Below are 24,942 nucleotides of genomic sequence, written 5' to 3' on the forward strand. Positions count from 1 at the left end.
TGGTCCCACCCTGGCCCCGCCCTTGTCCAGTCTGGCCTTTGTTTGATTTATTTTCACCGGGTTTAGTCCCTTTTTACCCCCTGTTTAAGCAGTGGTTTAGGCCTGGTTTGGTCCTGGTCTAGTCCTTTTCTAGTCTCAGTCTCGTCCTCGGTCTCGTCTCAGTCCCGGTCTTGTCCCGGTCTCGTCCTCGGTCTCGGTCTTGTCCCGGTCTCAGTCTCGTCCCGGTCTGGTCTCGTCCTCGGTCTCGGTCTCAGTCTCGTCCCGGTCTGGTCTCGTCCTCGGTCTCGTCCCGGTCTCAGTCTCGTCCCGGTCTGGTCTCGTCCTCGGTCTCAGTCTCGTCCCGGTCTGGTCTCGTCCTCGTCCTCGGTCTGGTCTCGTCCTCGGTCTCAGTCTCGTCCCGGTCTGGTCTCGTCCTCGTCCGGGGTCTCGTCCCGGTCTGGTCTCGTCATCGTCCTCGGTCTCGTCCCGGTCTGGTCTCGTCCTCGGTCTCAGTCTCGTCCCGGTCTGGTCTCGTCCTCGTCCGGGGTCTCGTCCCGGTCTGGTCTCGTCATCGTCCTCGGTCTCGTCCCGGTCTGGTCTCGTCCTCGGTCTCAGTCTCGTCCCGGTCTGGTCTCGTCCTCGGTCTCGTCCCGGTCTGGTCTCGTCCTCAGTCTCGTCCCGGTCTGGTCTCGTCCTCGGTCTCGTCCCGGTCTCAGTCTCGTCCCGGTCTGGTCTCGTCCTCGTCCTCGTCCCGGTCTGGTCTCGTCCTCGTCCTCGTCCCGGTCTGGTCTCGTCCTCGGTCTCGGTCTGGTCCCGGTCTGGTCCCGGTCTGGTCTCGTCCTCGGTCTCGGTCTCAGTCTCGTCCCGGTCTGGTCTCGTCCTCGGTCTCGTCCCGGTCTCAGTCTCGTCCCGGTCTGGTCTCGTCCTCGTCCTCGTCCCGGTCTGGTCTCGTCCTCGGTCTCGGTCTGGTCCCGGTCTGGTCCCGGTCTGGTCTCGTCCTCGGTCTCGGTCTCAGTCTCGTCCCGGTCTGGTCTCGTCCTCGGTCTCGTCCCGGTCTCAGTCTCGTCCCGGTCTGGTCTCGTCCTCGGTCCCGGTCTGGTCTCGTCCTCGGTCTCGGTCTGGTCCCGGTCTGGTCTCGTCCTCGGTCTCGGTCTCAGTCTCGTCCCGGTCTGGTCTCGTCCTCGGTCTCGTCCCGGTCTCAGTCTCGTCCCGGTCTGGTCTCGTCCTCGGTCCCGGTCTGGTCCCGGTCTGGTCCTGGTCCCGTAGCTGCCCTTGCGGTCAGTTTAAACGTGTCTCTGCGTCTCACGGTTCTGACCCGTTGGACCCAAAGCGTCCGAAACACTAACAAAAACACCCAAAAGACTGTAAATAAGGCCTCGGAGGAACCAATCAGAAGCGAGATCAGTCTGTGGTCCAAAAGACGAGCGCGTAGAAAAGACCCGCGGGACAGGAAGTGACGTCACGGGGGCAGGAAGTGACACCACGGGGGCAGGAAGTGACGTTACGGGGGCAGGAAGTGACGTCGCGGGGGCAGGAAGTGACATCACGGGGCAGGAATTTACATCATCCGCGACGACGTGCCTGAGGGAAAGTGGCCCAGGTGCTGCTTCTGTCGCCGACCACGTTTGGACTTGTTACAGCGTCTGTGAGCGAGGGAGAGAAGAGGGAGAGAAGAGGGAGAGAGAAGAGGGAGAGAGAAGAGGGAGAGAAGAGGGAGAGAAGAGGGAAGAGGGAGAGAAGAGGGAGAAACGTCAGAGAAACGAGGGAGAAACGAGGGAGAGAAGAGAGAAGAGGGAGAGAAGAGGGAGAGAGAAGAGGGAGAGAAGAGGGAGAGAAGAGAGAAGAGGGAGAGAAGAGGGAGAAACGTCAGAGAAACGAGGGAGAAACGAGGGAGAGAAGAGAGAAGAGGGAGAGAAGAGGGAGAGAGAAGAGGGAGAGAAGAGAGAAGAGGGAGAGAAGAGGGAGAGAAGAGGGAGAGAAGAGGGAGAGAGAAGAGGGAGAGAAGAGGGAGAGAGAAGAGGGAGAGAAGAGGGAGAGAAGAGAGAAGAGGGAGAAACGTCAGAGAAACGAGGGAGAAACGAGGGAGAGAAGAGGGAGAGAAGAGGGAGAGAGAAGAGGGAGAGAAGAGGGAGAGAAGAGGGAGAGAGAAGAGGGAGAGAAGAGGGAGAGAAGAGGGAGAGAAGAGAGAAGAGGGAGAGAAGAGGGAGAGAAGAGAGAAGAGGGAGAGAAGAGGGAGAGAAGAGGGAGAGAAGAGGGAGAGAGAAGAGGGAGAGAAGAGGGAGAGAAGAGGGAGAGAAGAGGGAGAGAGAAGAGGGAGAGAAGAGAGAAGAGGGAGAGAAGAGGGAGAGAAGAGGGAGAAATGAGGGAGAGAAGAGGGAAGAGGGAGAGAAGAGGGAGAGAAGAGGGAGAAAGGACAGAAAAAGGACAGATGTGTTCTTGACGAGGATCGATGTCAGAACAGGAATAAGAGAGCTTCATATGTGTGTTTAAAGCAGCTCTGTCTCCCCCCTGTGGCCGTACCTGGTGAAGCACATTACCACGGCGACGATGACCGCGATCTGCACGGCCCCGATGATGGCGGCGATGAGGACGTAATGCAGCTTTTGTCCACTGGGGACGACGTAGAGAATATTAAAGTCCAGGAGCTGATCGCACTGAGGCCCACCATACGCCGCCTCACACCTGAGGGACACAGGAAGTCCTGGTTTAGTCCTGGTTTAGTCCTGGTTTAGTCCTGGTTTAGTCCTGGTTTAGACCTGGTTTAGTCCTGGTTTAGTCCTGGTTTAGTCCTGGTTTAGTCCTGGTTTAGACCTGGTTTAGTCCTGGTTTAGTCCTGGTTTAGTCCTGGTTTAGTCCTGGTTTAGACCTGGTTTAGTCCTGGTTTAGTCCTGGTTTAGTCCTGGTTTAGTCCTGGTTTAGACCTGGTTTAGTCCTGGTTTAGTCCTGGTTTAGACCTGGTTTAGTCCTGGTTTAGTCCTGGTTTAGTCCTGGTTTAGTCCTGGTTTAGACCTGGTTTAGTCCTGGTTTAGACCTGGTTTAGTCCTGGTTTAGTCCTGGTTTAGACCTGGTTTAGTCCTGGTTTAGACCTGGTTTAGTCCTGGTTTGATCCTGGTTTAGTCCTGGTTTAGTCCTGGTTTAGTCCTGGTTTAGTCCTGGTTTAGTCCTGGTTTAGAGCTGGTTTGATCCTGGTTTAGTCCTGGTTTAGACCTGGTTTAGTCCTGGTTTAGTCCTGGTTTAGAGCTGGTTTGATCCTGGTTTAGTCCTGGTTTAGACCTGGTTTAGTCCTGGTTTAGTCCTGGTTTAGAGCTGGTTTGATCCTGGTTTAGTCCTGGTTTAGTCCTTGTTTAGAGCTGGTTTAGAGCTGGTTTGATCCTGGTTTAGTCCTGGTTTAATCCTGGTTTGATCCTGGTTTGATCCTGGTTTAGTCCTGGTTTAGTCCTGGTTTAGTCCTGGTTTAGAGCTGGTTTGATCCTGGTTTAGTCCTGGTTTAATCCTGGTTTGATCCTGGTTTAGTCCTGGTTTAGTCCTGGTTTAGACCTGGTTTAGTCCTGGTTTAGACCTGGTTTAGTCCTGGTTTAGTCCTGGTTTAGACCTGGTTTAGTCCTGGTTTAGAGCTGGTTTGATCCTGGTTTAGTCCAGGTTTAGACCTGGTTTAGTCCTGGTTTAGTCCTGGTTTAGAGCTGGTTTGATCCTGGTTTAGTCCTGGTTTAGTCCTGGTTTAGAGCTGGTTTGATCCTGGTTTAGTCCTGGTTTAGTCCTGGTTTAGTCCTGGTTTAGTTACCTGCAGGTGGGCAGGTTGTGTCTCATCTCACATTGGCCGTGTTCACAGAACTGGGCGTAGTCTTCAGGACAGGGGGTGGGGATCTCTGCAAGCCCCTCCCCTTCGCCAGGTTTGGACACGGCTAAAAACAAAGAAGATTAAACACAACTAAAACAGTGGGAGGGCCCCTGACACACAGGGAGGGCCCCTGACACACAGGGAGGGCCCCTGACACACAGAGAGGGCCCCTGACACACAGAAAGTTTTACCGTAAACGTCTGGTTTGGCCCTGGAGCCGTCGTCTTTTCTGTTTTTATCTGGAAAAAGGAAGTTTAGTGTTATTGTGGTGTAATGCAGTCACTGTCCAGCAGAGGGCCCCTGACACACACCGTGAGGGCCCCTGACACACACCGTGAGGGCCCCTGACACACACCGTGAGGGCCCCTGACACACACCGTGAGGGCCCCTGACACACACCGTGAGGGCATCTGACCTGGGCAACGTCCCACGTGGCGGATGTCGATCTTGGTCTGTTTGAGACACGAGGCTTCGCGGACGTGACACGGCGTCAGATACGTGTCTCCATCACTGCCACAGACCGAGTTCTCATTGTGTCCGTTACACACGATGTTACACATGCATCTGAGGAGAGAGCGGGTTTAGTCCTGGTTTAGTCCTGGTTTAGTCCTGGTTTAGTCCTGGTTTAGTCCTGGTTTAGTCCTGGTTTAGACCTGGTTTAGACCTGGTTTAGTCCTGGTTAAGTCCTGGTTTAGACCTGGTTTAGTCCTGATTTAGTCCTGATTTAGACCTGGTTTAGTCCTGATTTAGACCTGGTTTAGTCCTGATTTAGTCCTGGTTTAGTCCTGATTTAGTCCTGGTTAAGTCCTGATTTAGACCTGGTTTAGTCCTGATTTAGACCTGGTTTAGTCCTGATTTAGACCTGATTTAGTCCTGATTTAGTCCTGGTTAAGTCCTGATTTAGACCTGGTTTAGTCCTGATTTAGACCTGGTTTAGTCCTGGTTTAGACCTGGTTTAGTCCTGATTTAGACCTGGTTTAGTCCTGATTTAGACCTGGTTTAGTCCTGGTTTAGTCCTGATTTAGTCCTGGTTTAGTCCTGATTCAGACCTGGTTTAGTCCTGATTTAGTCCTGGTTTAGTCCTGGTTTAGTCCTGATTTAGACCTGGTTTAGTCCTGATTTAGACCTGGTTTAGTCCTAGTTTAGTCCTGGTTTAGACCTGGTTTAGTCCTGATTTAGACCTGGTTTAGTCCGGGTTTAGTCCTGATTTAGTCCTGATTTAGTCCTGGTTTAGTCCTGGTTTAGTCCTGGTTTAGTCCTGGTTTAGACCTGGTTTAGTCCTGATTTAGACCTGGTTTAGTCCTGGTTTAGTCCTGGTTTAGTCCTGGTTTAGTCCTGGTTTAGTCCTGATTTAGTCCTGGTTTAGTACTGGTTTAAACCTGGTTTAGTCCTGATTTTGACCTGGTTTAGTCCTGATTTAGACCTGGTTTAATCCTGATTTAGACCTGGTTTAGTCCTGGTTTAGACATGGTTTAGTCCTGATTTAGTCCTGGTTTAGTCCTGGTTTAGACCTGGTTAGTCCTGATTTTGACCTGGTTTAGTCCTGATTTAGACCTGGTTTAGTCCTGATTTAGACCTGGTTTAGTCCTGGTTTAGTCCTGGTTTAGACCTGGTTTAGTCCTGGTTTAGTCCTGGTTTAGTCCTGGTTTAGTCCTGATTTAGACCTGATTTAGTCCTGGTTTAGACCTGGTTTAGTCCTGGTTTAGACCTGGTTTAGTCCTGATTTAGACCTGGTTTAGTCCTGGTTTAGTCCTGGTTTAGTCCTGGTTTAGTCCTGATTTAGACCTGGTTTAGTCCTGATTTAGACCTGATTTAGTCCTGATTTAGTCCTGGTTAAGTCCTGATTTAGACCTGGTTTAGTCCTGATTTAGACCTGGTTTAGTCCTGATTTAGTCCTGGTTTAGTCCTGATTTAGACCTGGTTTAGTCCTGATTTAGACCTGGTTTAGTCCTGGTTTAGTCCTGATTTAGTCCTGGTTTAGTCCTGATTTAGACCTGGTTTAGTCCTGATTTAGTCCTGGTTTAGTCCTGGTTTAGTCCTGATTTAGACCTGGTTTAGTCCTGATTTAGACCTGGTTTAGTCCTAGTTTAGTCCTGGTTTAGACCTGGTTTAGTCCTGATTTAGACCTGGTTTAGTCCGGGTTTAGTCCTGATTTAGTCCTGGTTTAGTCCTGGTTTAGTCCTGGTTTAGTCCTGGTTTAGTCCTGGTTTAGTCCTGGTTTAGTCCTGGTTTAGACCTGGTTTAGTCCTGATTTAGACCTGGTTTAGTCCTGGTTTAGTCCTGGTTTAGTCCTGGTTTAGTCCTGGTTTAGTCCTGATTTAGTCCTGGTTTAGTACTGGTTTAAACCTGGTTTAGTCCTGATTTTGACCTGGTTTAGTCCTGATTTAGACCTGGTTTAGTCCTGATTTAGACCTGGTTTAGTCCTGGTTTAGACATGGTTTAGTCCTGATTTAGTCCTGGTTTAGTCCTGGTTTAGACCTGGTTAGTCCTGATTTTGACCTGGTTTAGTCCTGATTTAGACCTGGTTTAGTCCTGATTTAGACCTGGTTTAGTCCTGGTTTAGTCCTGGTTTAGTCCTGGTTTAGTCCTGATTTAGACCTGGTTTAGTCCTGGTTTAGTCCTGGTTTAGTCCTGGTTTAGTCCTGATTTAGACCTGGTTTAGTCCTGATTTAGACCTGGTTTAGTCCTGGTTTAGTCCTGGTTTAGACCTGGTTTAGTCCTGATTTAGACCTGGTTTAGTCCGGGTTTAGTCCTGATTTAGTCCTGGTTTAGTACTGATTTAGACCTGGTTTAGTCCTGGTTTAGTCCTGGTTTAGTCCTGGTTTAGACCTGGTTTAGTCCTGGTTTAGTCCTGGTTTAGTCCTGGTTTAGTCCTGATTTAGTCCTGGTTTAGTATTGGTTTAAACCTGGTTAGTCCTGATTTTGACCTGGTTTAGTCCTGATTTAGACCTGGTTTAGTCCTGGTTTAGTCCTGGTTTAGTCCTGGTTTAGACATGGTTTAGTCCTGATTTAGTCCTGGTTTAGTCCTGGTTTAGACCTGGTTAGTCCTGATTTAGACCTGGTTTAGTCCTGGTTTAGACCTGGTTTAGTCCTGATTTAGACCTGGTTTAGTCCTGGTTTAGTCCTGGTTTAGACCTGGTTTAGTCCTGATTTAGACCTGGTTTAGTCCGGGTTTAGTCCTGATTTAGTCCTGGTTTAGTACTGATTTAGACCTGGTTAGTCCTGATCTTTACCTGGTTTAGTCCTGATTTAGACCTGGTTTAGTCCTGGTTTAGTCCTGGTTTGGACCTGGTTTAGTCCTGGTTTAGTCCTGGTTTAGTCCTGGTTTAGTCCTGGTTTAGTCCTGATTTAGTCCTGGTTTAGTACTGGTTTAAACCTGGTTAGTCCTGATTTTGACCTGGTTTAGTCCTGATTTAGACCTGGTTTAGTCCTGATTTAGACCTGGTTTAGTCCTGGTTTAGACCTGGTTTAGTCCTGATTTAGACCTGGTTTAGTCCTGATTTAGACCTGGTTTAGTCCTGGTTTAGTCCTGGTTTAGACATGGTTTAGTCCTGATTTAGTCCTGGTTTAGACCTGGTTAGTCCTGATTTTGACCTGGTTTAGTCCTGATTTAGACCTGGTTTAGTCCTGATTTAGACCTGGTTTAGTCCTGGTTTAGTCCTGGTTTAGTCCTGGTTCAGACCTGGTTTAGTCCTGATTTAGACCTGGTTTAGTCCTGGTTTAGACCTGGTTTAGTCCTGATTTAGACCTGGTTTAGTCCTGATTTAGACCTGGTTTAGTCCTGGTTTAGTCCTGGTTTAGTCCTGACTTAGTCCTGATTTAGACCTGGTTTAGTCCTGGTTTAGTCCTGATTTAGACCTGGTTTAGTCCTGATTTAGACCTGGTTTAGTCCTGGTTTAGTCCTGGTTTAGTCCTGGTTTAGTCCTGGTTTAGTCCTGATTTAGACCTGGTTTAGTCCTGATTTAGACCTGGTTTAGTCCGGGTTTAGTCCTGATTTAGTCCTGGTTTAGTACTGATTTAGACCTGGTTAGTCCTGATTTTGACCTGGTTTAGTCCTGATTTAGACCTGGTTTAGTCCTGGTTTAGTCCTGGTTTAGACCTGATTTGGTCCTGGTTTAGTCCTGGTTTAGACCTGGTTTAGTCCTGGTTTAGTCCTGGTTTAGTCTTGGTTTAGTCCTGGTTTAGTCCTGGTTTAGACCTTGTTTAGTCCTGGTTTAGTCCTGGTTTAGACCTTGTTTAGACCTGGTTAGTCCTGATTTAGACCTGGTTTAGTCCTGGTTTAGTCCCGGTTTAGTCCTGGTTTAGACCTGGTTTAGTCCTGATTTAGACCTGGTTTAGTCCTGGTTTAGTCCTGATTTAGACCTGGTTTAGTCCTGGTTTAGACCTGGTTTAGTCCTGATTTAGACCTGGTTTAGTCCTGGTTTAGACCTGGTTTAGTCCTGATTTTGACCTGGTTTAGTCCTGATTTAGACCTGGTTTAGTCCTGGTTTAGACCTGGTTTAGTCCTGATTTAGACCTGGTTTAGTCCTGGTTTAGTCCTGGTTTAGTCCTGATTTAATCCTGATTTAGAACTGGTTTAGTCCTGGTTTAGTCCTGAATTTAGACCTGGTTTAGTCCTGATTTAGACCTGGTTTAGTCCTGGTTTAGTCCTGATTTAGACCTGGTTTAGTCCTGATTTAGACCTGGTTTAGTCCTGGTTTAGTCCTGGTTTAGTCCTGGTTTAGACCTGGTTTAGACCTGGTTTAGTCCTGATTTAGACCTGGTTTAGTACTGATTTAGACCTGGTTAGTCCTGATTTTGACCTGGTTTAGTCCTGATTTAGACCTGGTTTAGTCCTGGTTTAGACCTGGTTTAGATCTGATTTAGACCTGGTTTAGTCCTGGTTTAGTCCTGGTTTAGACCTGGTTTAGTCCTGATTTAGACTTGGTTTAGTCCTGATTTTGACCTGGTTAGTCCTGATTTTGACCTGGTTTAGTCCTGATTTAGACCTGGTTTAGTCCTGATTTAGACCTGGTTTAGACCTGGTTTAGTCCGGGTTTAGTCCTGATTTAGTCCTGGTTTAGTACTGATTTAGACCTGGTTAGTCCTGATTTTGACCTGGTTTAGTCCTGATTTAGACCTGGTTTAGTCCTGGTTTAGACCTGATTTGGTCCTGGTTTAGTCCTGGTTTAGACCTGGTTTAGTCCTGGTTTAGTCCTGGTTTAGTCTTGGTTTAGTCCTGGTTTAGTCCTGGTTTAGACCTTGTTTAGTCCTGGTTTAGTCCTGGTTTAGACCTTGTTTAGACCTGGTTAGTCCTGATTTAGACCTGGTTTAGTCCTGGTTTAGTCCCGGTTTAGTCCTGGTTTAGACCTGGTTTAGTCCTGATTTAGACCTGGTTTAGTCCTGGTTTAGTCCTGATTTAGACCTGGTTTAGTCCTGGTTTAGACCTGGTTTAGTCCTGATTTAGACCTGGTTTAGTCCTGGTTTAGACCTGGTTTAGTCCTGATTTTGACCTGGTTTAGTCCTGATTTAGACCTGGTTTAGTCCTGGTTTAGACCTGGTTTAGTCCTGATTTAGACCTGGTTTAGTCCTGGTTTAGTCCTGGTTTAGTCCTGATTTAATCCTGATTTAGAACTGGTTTAGTCCTGGTTTAGTCCTGAATTTAGACCTGGTTTAGTCCTGATTTAGACCTGGTTTAGTCCTGGTTTAGTCCTGATTTAGACCTGGTTTAGTCCTGATTTAGACCTGGTTTAGTCCTGGTTTAGTCCTGGTTTAGTCCTGGTTTAGACCTGGTTTAGACCTGGTTTAGTCCTGATTTAGACCTGGTTTAGTACTGATTTAGACCTGGTTAGTCCTGATTTTGACCTGGTTTAGTCCTGATTTAGACCTGGTTTAGTCCTGGTTTAGACCTGGTTTAGATCTGATTTAGACCTGGTTTAGTCCTGGTTTAGTCCTGGTTTAGACCTGGTTTAGTCCTGATTTAGACTTGGTTTAGTCCTGATTTTGACCTGGTTAGTCCTGATTTTGACCTGGTTTAGTCCTGATTTAGACCTGGTTTAGTCCTGATTTAGACCTGGTTTAGTCCTGATTTTGACCTGGTTAGTCCTGATTTTGACCTGGTTAGTCCTGATTTTGACCTGGTTTAGTCCTGATTTAGACCTGGTTTAGATCTGATTTAGACCTGGTTTAGTCCTGGTTTAGTCCTGGTTTAGACCTGGTTTAGTCCTGATTTAGACCTGGTTTAGTCCTGGTTTAGACCTGGTTTAGTCCTGATTTAGACCTGGTTTAGTCCTGATTTAGACCTGGTTTAGTCCTGGTTTAGTCCTGATTTAGTCCTGGTTTAGTCCTGGTTTAGTCCTGATTTAGTCCTGGTTTAGTCCTGGTTTAGTCCTGATTTAGACCTGGTTTAGTCCTGATTTAGACCTGGTTTAGTCCTGGTTTAGTCCTGGTTTAGTCCTGGTTTAGTCCTGGTTTAGTCCTGATTTAGACCTGGTTTAGTCCTGATTTAGACCTGATTTAGTCCGGGTTTAGTCCTGATTTAGACCTGGTTAGTCCTGATTTTGACCTGGTTTAGTACTGATTTAGACCTGGTTTAGTCCTGGTTTAGTCCTGGTTTAGACCTGATTTGGTCCTGGTTTAGTCCTGGTTTAGACCTGGTTTAGACCTGGTTTAGTCCTGGTTTAGTCTTGGTTTAGTCCTGGTTTAGTCCTGGTTTAGACCTTGTTTAGTCCTGGTTTAGTCCTGGTTTAGAACTTGTTTAGACCTGGTTAGTCCTGATTTAGACCCGGTTTAGTCCTGGTTTAGTCCCGGTTTAGTCCTGGTTTAGACCTGGTTTAGTCCTGATTTAGACCTGGTTTAGTCCTGGTTTAGTCCTGATTTAGACCTGGTTTAGTCCTGGTTTAGACCTGGTTTAGTCCTGATTTTGACCTGGTTTAGTCCTGGTTTAGTCCTGAATTTAGACCTGGTTTAGTCCTGATTTAGACCTGGTTTAGTCCTGGTTTAGTCCTGATTTAGACCTGGTTTAGTCCTGATTTAGACCTGGTTTAGTCCTGGTTTAGTCCTGGTTTAGTCCTGGTTTAGTCCTGGTTTAGACCTGGTTTAGTCCTGATTTAGACCTGGTTAAGTCCGGGTTTAGTCCTGATTCAGTCCTGGTTTAGTACTGATTTAGACCTGGTTAGTCCTGATTTTGACCTGGTTTAGTCCTGATTTAGTCCTGGTTTAGACCTGGTTTAGTCCTGATTTAGTCCTGGTTTAGTCCTGGTTTAGTCCTGATTTAGTCCTGGTTTAGTACTGGTTTAGACCTGGTTAGTCCTGATTTTGACCTGGTTTAGTCCTGGTTTAGTCCTGGTTTAGTCCTGGTTTAGACATGGTTTAGTCCTGGTTTAGTCCTGGTTTAGACCTGGTTTAGTCCTGATTTAGACCTGGTTTAGACCTGGTTTAGACCTGGTTTAGACCTGATTTGGTCCTGGTTTAGTCCTGGTTTAGACCTGGTTTAGTCCTGGTTTAGTCCTGGTTTAGTCTTGGTTTAGTCCTGGTTTAGTCCTGGTTTAGACCTTGTTTAGTCCTGGTTTAGTCCTGGTTTAGAACTTGTTTAGACCTGGTTAGTCCTGATTTAGACCCGGTTTAGTCCCGGTTTAGTCCTGGTTTAGACCTGGTTTAGTCCTGATTTAGACCTGGTTTAGTCCTGGTTTAGTCCTGATTTAGACCTGGTTTAGTCCTGGTTTAGACCTGGTTTAGTCCTGATTTAGACCTGGTTTAGTCCTGGTTTAGACCTGGTTTAGTCCTGATTTTGACCTGGTTTAGTCCTGATTTAGACCTGGTTTAGTCCTGGTTTAGTCCTGGTTTAGACCTGGTTTAGTCCTGGTTTAGACCTGGTTTAGTCCTGGTTTAGTCCTGGTTTAGTCCTGATTTAATCCTGATTTAGAACTGGTTTAGTCCTGGTTTAGTCCTGAATTTAGACCTGGTTTAGTCCTGATTTAGACCTGGTTTAGTCCTGGTTTAGTCCTGATTTAGACCTGGTTTAGTCCTGATTTAGACCTGGTTTAGTCCTGGTTTAGTCCTGGTTTAGTCCTGGTTTAGTCCTGATTTAGACCTGGTTAAGTCCGGGTTTAGTCCTGATTCAGTCCTGGTTTAGTACTGATTTAGACCTGGTTAGTCCTGATTTTGACCTGGTTTAGTCCTGATTTAGTCCTGGTTTAGACCTGGTTTAGTCCTGATTTAGTCCTGGTTTAGTCCTGGTTTAGTCCTGGTTTAGTCCTGATTTAGTCCTGGTTTAGTACTGGTTTAGACCTGGTTAGTCCTGATTTTGACCTGGTTTAGTCCTGGTTTAGTCCTGGTTTAGTCCTGGTTTAGACATGGTTTAGTCCTGGTTTAGTCCTGGTTTAGACCTGGTTTAGTCCTGATTTAGACCTGGTTTAGTCCTGGTTTAGACCTGGTTTAGTCCTGATTTAGACCTGGTTTAGTCCTGATTTAGACCTGGTTTAGTCCTGGTTTAGTCCTGGTTTAGTCCTGATTTAGACCTGGTTTAGTCCTGATTTAGACCTGGTTTAGTCCGGGTTTAGTCCTGATTTAGTCCTGGTTTAGTACTGATTTAGACCTGGTTTAATCCTGATTTAGACCTGGTTTAGTCCGGGTTTAGTCCTGATTTAGTCCTGGTTTAGTCCTGATTTTGACCTGGTTTAGTCCTGATTTAGACCTGGTTTAGTCCTGATTTAGACCTGGTTTAGTCCGGGTTTAGTCCTGATTTAGTCCTGGTTTAGTACTGATTTAGACCTGGTTTAATCCTGATTTAGACCTGGTTTAGTCCGGGTTTAGTCCTGATTTAGTCCTGGTTTAGTCCTGATTTTGACCTGGTTTAGTCCTGATTTAGACCTGGTTAGTCCTGATTTTGACCTGGTTTAGTCCTGATTTAGACCTGGTTTAGTCCTGGTTTAGTCCTGGTTTAGTCCTGGTTTAGACCTTGTTTAGTCCTGGTTTAGTCCTGGTTTAGACCTTGTTTAGACCTGGTTAGTCCTGATTTTGACCTGGTTTAGTCCTGATTTAGACCTGGTTTAGTCCTGATTTAGACCTGGTTTAGACATGGTTTAGTCCTGATTTAGTCCTGGTTTAGTCCTGGGTTAGACCTGGTTAGTCCTGATTTTGACCTGGTTTAGTCCTGGTTTAGTCCTGGTTTAGTCCTGGTTTAGACCTGGTTTAGTCCTGATTTAGACCTGGTTTAGTCCTGGTTTAGTCCTGGTTTAGACCTGATTTAGACCTGGTTAGTCCTGATTTTGACCTGGTTTAGTCCTGATTTTGACCTGGTTTAGTCCTGGTTTAGTCCTGGTTTAGACATGGTTTAGTCCTGATTTAGTCCTGGTTTAGTTCTGGTTTAGTCCTGGTTTAGTCCTGGTTTAGACCTGGTTTAGTCCTGATTTAGACCTGGTTTAGTCCTGGTTTAGTCCTGCTTTAGTCCTGGTTTAGTCCTGGTTTAGACCTGGTTTAGTCCTGATTTAGACCTGATTTAGACCTGGTTTAGTCCTGATTTAGACCTGGTTTAGTCCTGGTTTAGTCCTGGTTTAGACCTGGTTTAGTCCTGATTTAGACCTGGTTTAGTCCTGGTTTAGTCCTGATTTAGACCTGGTTTAGTCCTGGTTTAGTCCTGGTTTAGACCTGGTTTAGTCCTGATTTAGACCTGGTTTAGTCCGGGTTTAGACCTGGTTTAGTCCTGGTTTAGTCCTGGTTTAGTCCTGGTTTAGACCTGGTTTAGTCCTGGTTTAGTCCTGGTTTAGACCTGGTTTAGTCCTGATTTAGACCTGGTTTAGTCCTGGTTTAGTCCTGGTTTAGACCTGGTTTAGTCCTGGTTTAGTCCTGGTTTAGTCCTGATTTAGTCCTGGTTTAGTCCTGGTTTAGTCCTGGTTTAGTCCTGGTTTAGTCCTGGTTTAGTCCTGATTTAGTCCTGGTTTAGTCCTGGTTTAGTCCTGGTTTAGTCCTGATTTAGACCTGGTTTAGTCCTGGTTTAGTCCTGGTTTAGACCTGGTTTAGTCCTGATTTAGACCTGGTTTAGTCCTGGTTTAGTCCTGATTTAGACCTGGTTTAGTCCTGGTTTAGTCCTGGTTTAGACCTGGTTTAGTCCTGATTTAGACCTGGTTTAGTCCGGGTTTAGTCCTGATTTAGACCTGGTTTAGTCCTGGTTTAGTCCTGGTTTAGACCTGGTTTAGTCCTGGTTTAGTCCTGGTTTAGACCTGGTTTAGTCCTGATTTAGACCTGGTTTAGTCCTGGTTTAGTCCTGGTTTAGACCTGGTTTAGTCCTGGTTTAGTCCTGGTTTAGACCTGGTTTAGTCCTGATTTAGACCTGATTTAGACCTGGTTTAGTCCTGATTTAGACCTGGTTTAGTCCTGGTTTAGTCCTGGTTTAGACCTGGTTTAGTCCTGGTTTAGTCCTGGTTCAGACCGGGTTCAGACCAGGTTGGACTCACATCATGTCCTCAGAGTCCTCGTCACACTCGGCTCCGTACTTGCAGCTTCCACACTTTGAGACTTTCTTTCCAGAACCTTCATCGTCTGAGGAAAAACACAAAAACCTCAGATTTGATCAAACAAAATGTTAAAATGAAAGTGTCTCACCTCCGTCTGCCGAACCCGAGCCTCCGTCTGAAACACACACACAGTTAGACCGGACTGACCTGGGACTAACCTGGACTAACCTGGGACTAACCTGGGACTAACCTGGGACTGACCTGGGACTAACCTGGACTAACCTGGACTAACCTGGGACTAACCTGGGACTAACCTGGGACTAACCTGGGACTAACCTGGACTAACCTGGGACTGACCTGGGACTAACCTGGACTAACCTGGACTAACCTGGGACTAACCTGGACTAACCTGGACTAACCTGGGACTAACCTGGACTAACCTGGACTAACCTGGGACTAACCTGGGACTAACCTGGACCAACCTGGTACTGACCTGGGACTAACCTGGACTAACCTGGACTAACCTGGGACTAACCTGGGACCAACCTGGGACTAACCTGGGACTAACCTGGACCAACCTGGTACTGACCTGGGACTAACCTGGACTAACCTGGACTAACCTGGGACTAACCTGGGACTAACCTGGGACTAACCTGGGACTAATCTGGACTAACCTGGTACTGACCTGGGACTAACCTGGACTAACCTGGGACTAACCTGGGACCAACCTGGGACTAACCTGGACTAACCTGGGACTAACCTGGACTAACCTGGACTAACCTGGGACTAACCTGGACTAACCTGGGACTGACCTGGGACTAACCTGGACTAACCTGGACTAACCTGGACTAACCTGGGACTAACCTGGACTAACCTGGGACTGACCTGGGACTAACCTGGACTAACCTGGGACTAACCTGGGACCAACCTGGGACTAACCTGGGACTAACCTGGACTAACCTGGGACTAACCTGGGACCAACCTGGGACTAACCTGGGACTAACCTGGACCAACCTGGTACTAACCTGGACTAACCTGGACTAACCTGGGACTAACCTGGGACTAACCTGGGACCAACCTGGGACTAACCTGGGACTAACCTGGACTAACCTGGGACCAACCTGGGACTAACCTGGGACTAACCTGGACCAACCTGGTACTGACCTGGGACTAACCTGGACTAACCTGGACTAACCTGGGACTAACCTGGGACTAACCTGGGACTAATCTGGACTAACCTGGTACTGACCTGGGTCTAACCTGGACTAACCTGGGACTAACCTGGGACCAACCTGGGACTAACCTGGACTAACCTGGGACTAACCTGGACTAACCTGGGACTAACCTGGACTAACCTGGGACTGACCTGGGACTAACCTGGACTAACCTGGACTAACCTGGGACTAACCTGGACTAACCTGGGACTAACCTGGGACTAACCTGGACTAACCCCGCTCCAGCTCTGGTCTGAAGCCTGTCTTAATGCCGCTCTGAAGCCGCTCTGAAGCCTGTCTTAAAGCCGCTCTGAAGCCTGTCTTAAAGCCGCTCTGAAGCCTGTCTTAAAGCCGCTCTGAAGCCGCTCTGAAGCTGCTCTGAAGCCGCTCTGAAGCCTGTCTTAAAGCCGCTCTGAAGCCGCTCTGAAGCCTGTCTTAAAGCCGCTCTGAAGCCTGTCTTAAAGCCGCTCTGAAGCCTGTCTTAAAGCCGCTCTGAAGCCGCTCTGAAGCCGCTCTGAAGCTGCTCTGAAGCCGCTCTGAAGCCTGTCTTAAAGCCGCTCTGAAGCCGCTCTGAAGCCTGTCTTAAAGCCGCTCTGAAGCCGCTCTGAAGCCTGTCTTAAAGCCGCTCTGAAGCCTGTCTTAAAGCCGCTCTGAAGCCTGTCTTAAAGCCGCTCTGAAGCCTGTCTTAAAGCCGCTCTGAAGCCGCTCTGAAGCCTGTCTTAAAGCCGCTCTGAAGCCTGTCTTAAAGCCGCTCTGAAGCCTGTCTTAAAGCCGCTCTGAAGCCGCTCTGAAGCCGCTCTGAAGCCGCTCTGAAGCTGCTCTGAAGCCGCTCTGAAGCCTGTCTTAAAGCCGCTCTGAAGCCGCTCTGAAGCCTGTCTTAAAGCCGCTCTGAAGCCGCTCTGAAGCCTGTCTTAAAGCCGCTCTGAAGCCTGTCTTAAAGCCGCTCTGAAGCCTGTCTTAAAGCCGCTCTGAAGCCTGTCTTAAAGCCGCTCTGAAGCCGCTCTGAAGCCTGTCTTAAAGCCGCTCTGAAGCCTGTCTTAAAGCCGCTCTGAAGCCTGTCTTAAAGCCGCTCTGAAGCCGCTCTGAAGCCGCTCTGAAGCCGCTCTGAAGCTGCTCTGAAGCCTGTCTTAAAGCCGCTCTGAAGCCGCTCTGAAGCCTGTCTTAAAGCCGCTCTGAAGCCGCTCTGAAGCCTGTCTTAAAGCCGCTCTGAAGCCTGTCTTAAAGCCGCTCTGAAGCCTGTCTTAAAGCCGCTCTGAAGCCTGTCTTAAAGCCGCTCTGAAGCCGCTCTGAAGCCTGTCTTAAAGCCGCTCTGAAGCCTGTCTTAAAGCCGCTCTGAAGCCTGTCTTAAAGCCGCTCTGAAGCCTGTCTTAAAGCCGCTCTGAAGCCGCTCTGAAGCCTGTCTTAAAGCCGCTCTGAAGCCTGTCTTAAAGCCGCTCTGAAGCCTGTCTTAAAGCCGCTCTGAAGCCTGTCTTAAAGCCGCTCTGAAGCCGCTCTGAAGCCGCTCTGAAGCCGCTCTGAAGCCTGTCTTAAAGCCGCTCTGAAGCCTGTCTTAAAGCCGCTCTGAAGCCTGTCTTAAAGCCGCTCTGAAGCCTGTCTTAAAGCCGCTCTGAAGCCGCTCTGAAGCCGCTCTGAAGCCGCTCTGAAGCCTGTCTTAAAGCCGCTCTGAAGCCTGTCTTAAAGCCGCTCTGAAGCCTGTCTTAAAGCCGCTCTGAAGCCGCTCTGAAGCCGCTCTGAAGCCGCTCTGAAGCCGCTCTCACCGCTGTAGCACGGGCCCTCGGACACAGCGCTGATGGCTCGTTGTTTCTTGCAGGAGGCGCGGCGCAGGAAACACTCGTTCTGGTACGTGTCACCGTTAGAGCCACAAACCGGGACGTACTTCTTATGACACTGAAACAGACACACACCAGAGCTCAGGACTGTGTGTGTGTGTGTTATATGTGTGTGTGTTATATCTGTGTGTGTGTGTTATATATGTGTGTGTGTTATATCTGTGTGTGTGTGTTATATATGTGTGTGTGTGTGTGTGTGTGTTATATCTGTGTGTGTGTTATATCTGTGTGTGTGTGTTATATATGTGTGTGTGTTATATCTGTGTGTGTGTGTTATATCTGTGTGTGTGTGTTATATCTGTGTGTGTGTGTTATATATGTGTGTGTGTGTGTGTGTTATATGTGTGTGTGTGTGTGTGTGTGTGTGTGTGTGTTATATGTGTGTGTGTGTGTTATATCTGTGTGTGTGTGTGTGTGTGTTATATGTGTGTGTGTTATATCTGTGTGTGTGTGTTATATCTGTGTGTGTGTTATATCTGTGTGTGTGTGTTATATATGTGTGTGTGTGTGTGTGTTATATGTGTGTGTGTGTGTGTGTGTGTGTGTTATATGTGTGTGTGTGTGTTATATCTGTGTGTGTGTGTGTGTGTGTGTTATATGTGTGTGTGTTATATCTGTGTGTGTGTGTTATATCTGTGTGTGTGTTATATCTGTGTGTGTGTGTTATATATGTGTGTGTGTGTGTGTGTTATATGTGTGTGTGTGTGTGTGTGTGTTATATGTGTGTGTGTGTGTTATATCTGTGTGTGTGTGTTATATCTGTGTGTGTGTTATATCTGTGTGTGTGTGTTATATATGTGTGTGTGTTATATCTGTGTGTGTGTGTTATATATGTGTGTGTGTTATATCTGTGTGTGTGTGTTATATATGTGTGTGTGTTATATCTGTGTGTGTGTGTTATATATGTGTGTGTGTTATATCTGTGTGTGTGTGTTATATATGTGTGTGTGTGTGTGTGTTATATGTGTGTGTGTGTGTGTGTGTGTGTGTGTGTTATATGTGTGTGTGTGTGTTATATCTGTGTGTGTGTGTGTGTGTGTGTTATATGTGTGTGTGTTATATCTGTGTGTGTGTTATATATGTGTGTGTGTTATATCTGTGTGTGTGTGTTATATATGTGTGTGTGTTATATCTGTGTGTGTGTGTGTTATATATGTGTGTGTGTGTGTGTGTTATATGTGTGTGTGTGTGTGTGTGTGTGTGTGTGTGTTATATGTGTGTGTGTGTGTTATATCTGTGTGTGTGTGTGTGTGTGTGTTATATGTGTGTGTGTTATATCTGTGTGTGTGTGTTATATCTGTGTGTGTGTTATATCTGTGTGTGTGTGTTATATATGTGTGTGTGTGTGTGTGTTATATGTGTGTGTGTGTGTGTGTGTGTGTTATATGTGTGTGTGTGTGTTATATCTGTGTGTGTGTGTGTGTGTGTGTTATATGTGTGTGTGTTATATCTGTGTGTGTGTGTTATATCTGTGTGTGTGTGTTATATATGTGTGTGTGTGTGTGTGTTATATGTGTGTGTGTGTGTGTGTGTTATATGTGTGTGTGTGTGTTATATCTGTGTGTGTGTGTGTGTGTGTGTGTTATATGTGTGTGTGTTATATCTGTGTGTGTGTGTTATATATGTGTGTGTGTGTGTGTGTTATATGTGTGTGTGTGTGTGTGTGTGTTATATGTGTGTGTGTGTGTGTGTGTTATATGTGTGTGTGTGTGTGTGTGTGTGTGTGTGTGTGTTATAACTGTGTGTGTGTGTGTTATATGTGTGTGTGTGTGTGTTATATGTGTGTGTGTGTGTGTTATAACTGTGTGTGTGTGTGTGTGTCTGTGTGTGTGTGTCTGTGTTATATGTGTGTGTGTGTTATATATGTGTGTGTGTGTGTGTGTGTTATATATGTGTGTGTTATATGTGTGTGTGTGTGTTATATGTGTGTGTGTGTGTGTGTTATATGTGTGTCTTATATGTGTGTGTGTTATAACTGTGTGTGTGTGTGTGTGTGTGTGTCTGTGTGTGTGTGTGTTATATGTGTGTGTGTGTGTGTGTGTTATATATGTGTGTGTTATATGTGTGTGTGTGTGTGTGTGTTATATATGTGTGTGTGTGTGTGTTATATATGTGTGTGTGTGTGTTATATATGTGTGTGTGTGTGTTATATATGTGTGTGTGTGTTATATGTGTGTGTGTGTGTGTTATATATGTGTGTGTGTGTGTTATATATGTGTGTGTGTGTGTTATATATGTGTGTGTGTGTTATATGTGTGTGTGTGTGTTATATATGTGTGTGTGTGTGTTATATATGTGTGTGTTATATGTGTGTGTGTGTGTTATATATGTGTGTGTGTATGTGTGTGTGTGTGTGTTATATATGTGTGTGTTATATGTGTGTGTGTGTTATATGTGTGTGTGTGTGTGTGTTATATAAGTGTGTGTTATGTGTGTGTGTGTTATATATATGTGTGTGTGTGTGTGTGTGTTATATATGTGTGTGTGTGTGTGTGTGTTATATATGTGTGTGTGTGTGTGTGTGTGTGTTATATATGTGTGTGTTATGTGTGTGTGTGTTATATATATGTGTGTGTGTGTGTGTGTGTTATATATGTGTGTGTGTGTGTGTGTGTGTGTTATATGTGTGTGTGTGTGGGTGTTATATATGGGTGTGTGTGTGTGTTATATATGTGTGTGTTATATGTGTGTGTGTGTGTTATATATGTGTGTGTGTGTTATATATGTGTGTGTGTGTGTTATATATGTGTGTGTGTGTGTGTTATATATGTGTGTGTTATATGTGTGTGTGTGTGTTATATATGTGTGTGTGTATGTGTGTGTGTGTGTGTTATATATGTGTGTGTGTGTGTTATATATGTGTGTGTGTGTGTTATATATGTGTGTGTGTGTGTTATATATGTGTGTGTGTGTGTTATATATGTGTGTGTGTGTGTGTTATATATGTGTGTGTGTGTGTTATATATGTGTGTGTGTGTTATATATGTGTGTGTGTGTGTTATATATGTGTGTGTGTGTTATATATGTGTGTGTGTGTGTTATATATGTGTGTGTGTGTGTTATATATGTGTGTGTGTGTGTGTTATATGTGTGTGTGTGTGTGTTATATATGTGTGTGTGTGTGTGTTATATGTGTGTGTGTGTGTGTGTTATATGTGTGTGTGTGTGTGTGTTATATATGTGTGTGTGTGTGTGTGTGTGTGTTATATATGTGTGTGTGTGTGTGTTATATGTGTGTGTGTGTGTGTGTTATATGTGTGTGTGTGTGTGTGTTATATATGTGTGTGTGTGTGTGTTATATATGTGTGTGTGTGTGTGTGTGTGTTATATATGTGTGTGTTATATGTGTGTGTGTGTTAGATATGTGTGTGTGTGTGTGTGTGTGTTAGATATGTGTGTGTTATATGTGTGTGTGTGTTAGATATGTGTGTGTGTGTGTGTGTGTGTGTGTTATATATGTGTGTGTGTGTGTGTGTGTTATATGTGTGTGTGTGTGTGTGTGTTATATATGTGTGTGTGTGTGTGTGTTATATGTGTGTGTGTGTGTGTGTGTGTTACTCACGTTCAACTGACAAACACACTTGATCTCGGCTCCGTTCTCGCGACACGTTCCTCCAAAACGACATGTTCCAGCGTCACACACTCTGAGGTCACTCTTCTTCTGAGACACATCTGCAAAACCAAGGTTTAGTCCTGGTTTAGTCCTGGTTTAGACCTGATTTGGTCCTGGTTTAGTCCTGGTTTGGACCTGATTTAGTCCTGGTTTAGTTCTGGTTTGTCCTGGTTTAGACCTGGTTTAGACCTGGTTTAGACCTGGTTTAGTCGTGGTTTAGTCCTGGTTTAGTCCTGGTTTAGTCCTGGTTTAGAGCTGGTTTTGTCCTGGTTTAGTCCTGGTTTAGTCCTGGTTTAGTCCTGGTTTAGACCTGGTTTAGTCCTGGCCTTTACCTGGTTTAGTCCTGGTTTAGACCTGATTTGGTCCTGGTTTAGTCCTGGTTTAGACCTGGTTTAGACCTGATTTAGTCCTGGTTTAGTCCTGGTTTGTCCTGGTTTAGACCTGGTTTAGTCCTGGTTTGGACCTGGGTTAGTCCTGGTTTAGTCCTGGTTTAGAGCTGGTTTAGTCCTGGTTTAGAGCTAGTTTAGTCCTGGTTTGTCCTGGATTAGTCCTGGTTTAGACCTGGTTTAGTCCTGGTTTAGACCTGGGTTAGTCCTGGTTTAGTCCTGGTTTAGACCTGGTTTAGTCCTGGTTTAGAGCTGGTTTAGTCCTGGTTTAGAGCTGGTTTAGTCCTGGTTTAGACCTGGTTTAGTCCTGGTTTAGTCCTGGTTTAGACCTGGTTTAGACCTGGGTTAGTCCTGGTTTAGTCCTGGTTTAGACCTGGTTTAGTCCTGGCCTAGACCTGGTTTAGTTCTGGTTTAGTCCTGGTTTAGTCCTGGTTTAGACCTGATTTAGTCCTGGTTTAGTCCTGGTTTAGACCTGGTTTAGTCCTGGTTTAGTCCTGGTTTAGTCCTGGTTTAGAGCTGGTTTAGACCTGGGTTAGTCCTGGTTTAGTCCTGGTTTAGACCTGGTTTAGACCTGGGTTAGTCCTGGTTTAGTCCTGGTTTAGTCCTGGTTTAGACCTGGTTTAGACCTGGGTTAGTCCTGGTTTAGTCCTGGTTTAGACCTGGTTTAGTCTTGGCCTAGACCTGGTTTAGTTCTGGTTTAGTCCTGGTTTAGTCCTGGTTTAGTCCTGGTTTAGACCTGGTTTAGTCCTGGTCCTGGTTTAGTCCTGGTTTAGTCCTGGTTTAGACCTGGTTTAGTCCTGGTTTAGTCCTGGTTTGGACCTGGTTTGGACCTGGTTTAGTCCTGGTTTAGTCCTGGTTTAGTCCTGGTTTAGAGCTGGTTTAGTCCTGGTTTAGAGCTGGTTTTGTCCTGGTTTAGAGCTGGTTTAGTCCTGGTTTAGTCCTGGTTTAAACCTGATTTAGACCTGGTTTAGACCTGATTTAGACCTGGTTTGGACCTGATTTAGTCCTGGTTTAGTCCTGGTTTAGTCCTGGTTTAGAGCTGGTTTAGTCCTGGTTTAGTCCTGGTTTAGACCTGGTTTAGTCCTGGTTTAGTCCTGGTTTGGACCTGGTTTAGTCCTGGTTTAGTCCTGGTTTAGAGCTGGTTTAGTCCTGGTTTAGTCCTGGTTTAGACCTGGTTTAGTCCTGGCCTAGACCTGGTTTAGTCCTGGTTTAGACCTGATTTGGTCCTGGTTTAGTCCTGGTTTAGTCCTGGTTTAGTCCTGGCTTAGACCTGATTTAGAGCTGGTTTAGTCCTGGTTTGTCCTGGTTTAGACCTGGTTTAGTCCTGGTTTAGTCCTGGTTTAGACCTGGTTTAGTCCTGGCCTAGACCTGGTTTAGTCCTGGTTTAGTCCTGGTTTAGACCTGATTTGGTCCTGGTTTAGTCCTGGTTTAGAGCTGGTTTAGTCCTGATTTAGTCCTGGTTTAGACCTGATTTAGAGCTGGTTTAGTCCTGGTTTGTCCTGGTTTAGATCTGGGTTAGTCCTGGTTTAGTCCTGGTTTAGTCCTGGCCTAGATCTGGTTTAGTCCCGGTTTAGTCCCGGTTTAGTCCCGGTTTAGACCTGATTTAGTCCTGGTTTGTCCTGGCCTAGACCTGGTTTAGACCTGGTTTAGTCCTGGTTTAGACCTGGGTTAGTCCTGGTTTAGTCCTGGTTTAGTCCTGGCCTAGACCTGGTTTAGTCCTGGTTTAGACCTGATTTAGTCCTGGTTTAGTCCTGGTTTAGAGCTGGTTTAGTCCTGGTTTAGTCCTGGTTTAGACCTGGGTTAGTCCTGGTTTAGTCCTGGTTTAGTCCTGGCCTAGACCTGGTTTAGTCCTGGTTTGTCCTGGTTTAGACCTGGTTTAGACCTGGTTTAGACCTGGTTTAGTCCTGGTTTAGACCTGGTTTAGTCCTGGCCTAGACCTGGTTTAGTCCTGGTTTAGTCCTGGTTTAGACCTGATTTGGTCCTGGTTTAGTCCTGGTTTAGAGCTGGTTTAGTCCTGGTTTAGACCTGATTTAGTCCTGGTTTGTCCTGGTTTAGACCTGGTTTAGTCCTGGTTTAGATCTGATTTAGTCCTGGTTTAGTCCTGGTTTAGAGCTGGTTTAGTCCTGGTTTAGACCTGGTTTAGTCCTGGTTTAGTCCTGGTTTAGACCTTGTTTAGACCTGGTTTAGTCCTGGTTTAGTCCTGGTTTAGACCTGGTTTAGTCCTGGTTTAGTCCTGGTTTAGACCTGGTTTAGTCCTGGTTTAGTCCTGGTTTAGTCCTGGTTTAGTCCTGGTTTAGTCCTGGTTTAGTCCTGGTTTAGTCCTGGTTTAGACCTGGTTTAGTCCTGGTTTAGTCCTGGTTTAGTCCTGGTTTAGTCCTGGTTTAGACCTTGTTTAGACCTGGTTTAGTCCTGGTTTAGTCCTGGTTTAGACCTGATTTGGTCCTGGTTTAGACCTGGTTTTGACCTGGTTTAGTCTTGGTTTAGTCCTGGTTTAGTCCTGGTTTAGACCTTGTTTAGTCCTGGTTTAGTCCTGGTTTAGACATTGTTTAGACCTGGTTTAGTCCTGGTTTAGTCCTGGTTTAGACCTGGTTTAGTCCTGGTTTAGACCTGGTTTAGTCCTGGTTTAGTCCTGGTTTAATCCTGGTTTAGTCTTGGTTTAGACCTGGTTTAGTCCTGGTTTAGTCCTGGTTTAGTCCTGGTTTAGACCTGGTTTAGTCCTGGCCTAGACCTGGTTTAGTCCTGGTTTAGTCCTGGTTTAGACCTGATTTGGTCCTGGTTTAGTCCTGGTTTAGAGCTGGTTTAGTTCTGGTTTAGACCTGGTTTAGTCCTGGCCTAGACCTGGTTTAGTCCTGGTTTGGACCTGATTTGGTCCTGGTTTAGTCCTGGTTTAGAGCTGGTTTAGTCCTGATTTAGTCCTGGTTTAGACCTGATTTAGAGCTGGTTTAGTCCTGGTTTGTCCTGGTTTAGATCTGGGTTAGACCTGATTTAGTCCTGGTTTGTCCTGGCCTAGACCTGGTTTAGACCTGGTTTAGTCCTGGTTTAGACCTGGGTTAGTCCTGGTTTAGTCCTGGTTTAGTCCTGGTTTAGTCCTGGCCTAGACCTGGTTTAGTCCTGGTTTAGACCTGATTTAGTCCTGGTTTAGTCCTGGTTTAGAGCTGGTTTAGTCCTGGTTTAGTCCTGGTTTAGACCTGGGTTAGTCCTGGTTTAGTCCTGGTTTAGTCCTGGCCTAGACCTGGTTTAGTCCTGGTTTGTCCTGGTTTAGACCTGGTTTAGACCTGATTTAGTCCTGGTTTAGTCCTGGTTTAGTCCTGGTTTAGTCCTGGTTTAGACCTGGTTTAGACCTGGGTTAGTCCTGGTTTAGACCTGGTTTAGTCCTGGCCTAGACCTGGTTTAGTTCTGGTTTAGTCCTGGTTTAGTCCTGGTTTAGACCTGATTTAGTCCTGGTTTAGTCCTGGTTTAGTCCTGGTTTAGTCCTGGTTTAGTCCTGGTTTAGTCCTGGTTTAGTCCTGGTTTAGAGCTGGTTTAGTCCTGGTTTAGTCCTGGTTTAGTCCTGGTTTAGACCTGGTTTAGACCTGGGTTAGACCTGGGTTAGTCCTGGTTTAGTCCTGGTTTAGACCTGATTTGGTCCTGGTTTAGTCCTGGTTTAGACC

General features: G+C 46.1%; 1 protein-coding gene across 1 annotated transcript; it reads right to left on the bottom strand.

Moving 5' to 3' along the window:
• Nucleotides 1–1,248: 1,248 nt before the first annotated feature.
• Nucleotides 1,249–20,984, bottom strand: LOC140364289 (tomoregulin-1-like; the record flags this gene model as incomplete). The annotated part of the gene is made up of 9 exons (XM_072450382.1): nucleotides 1,249–1,622; nucleotides 2,500–2,661; nucleotides 3,761–3,881; nucleotides 4,009–4,056; nucleotides 4,233–4,381; nucleotides 14,251–14,335; nucleotides 14,399–14,425; nucleotides 17,222–17,351; nucleotides 20,856–20,984. Coding segments are annotated over 9 exons (936 nt in total), but the record flags the coding sequence as incomplete, so codon positions are not given.
• Nucleotides 20,985–24,942: the final 3,958 nt, after the last annotated feature.

The sequence above is a fragment of the Eucyclogobius newberryi genome, unplaced genomic scaffold (genome assembly GCF_026437365.1).
Source record: "Eucyclogobius newberryi isolate DKJ021-1_F unplaced genomic scaffold, fEucNew1.0.hap1 SCAF_18, whole genome shotgun sequence".
In the NCBI taxonomy this organism is placed as follows: domain Eukaryota; kingdom Metazoa; phylum Chordata; class Actinopteri; order Gobiiformes; family Gobiidae; genus Eucyclogobius; species Eucyclogobius newberryi.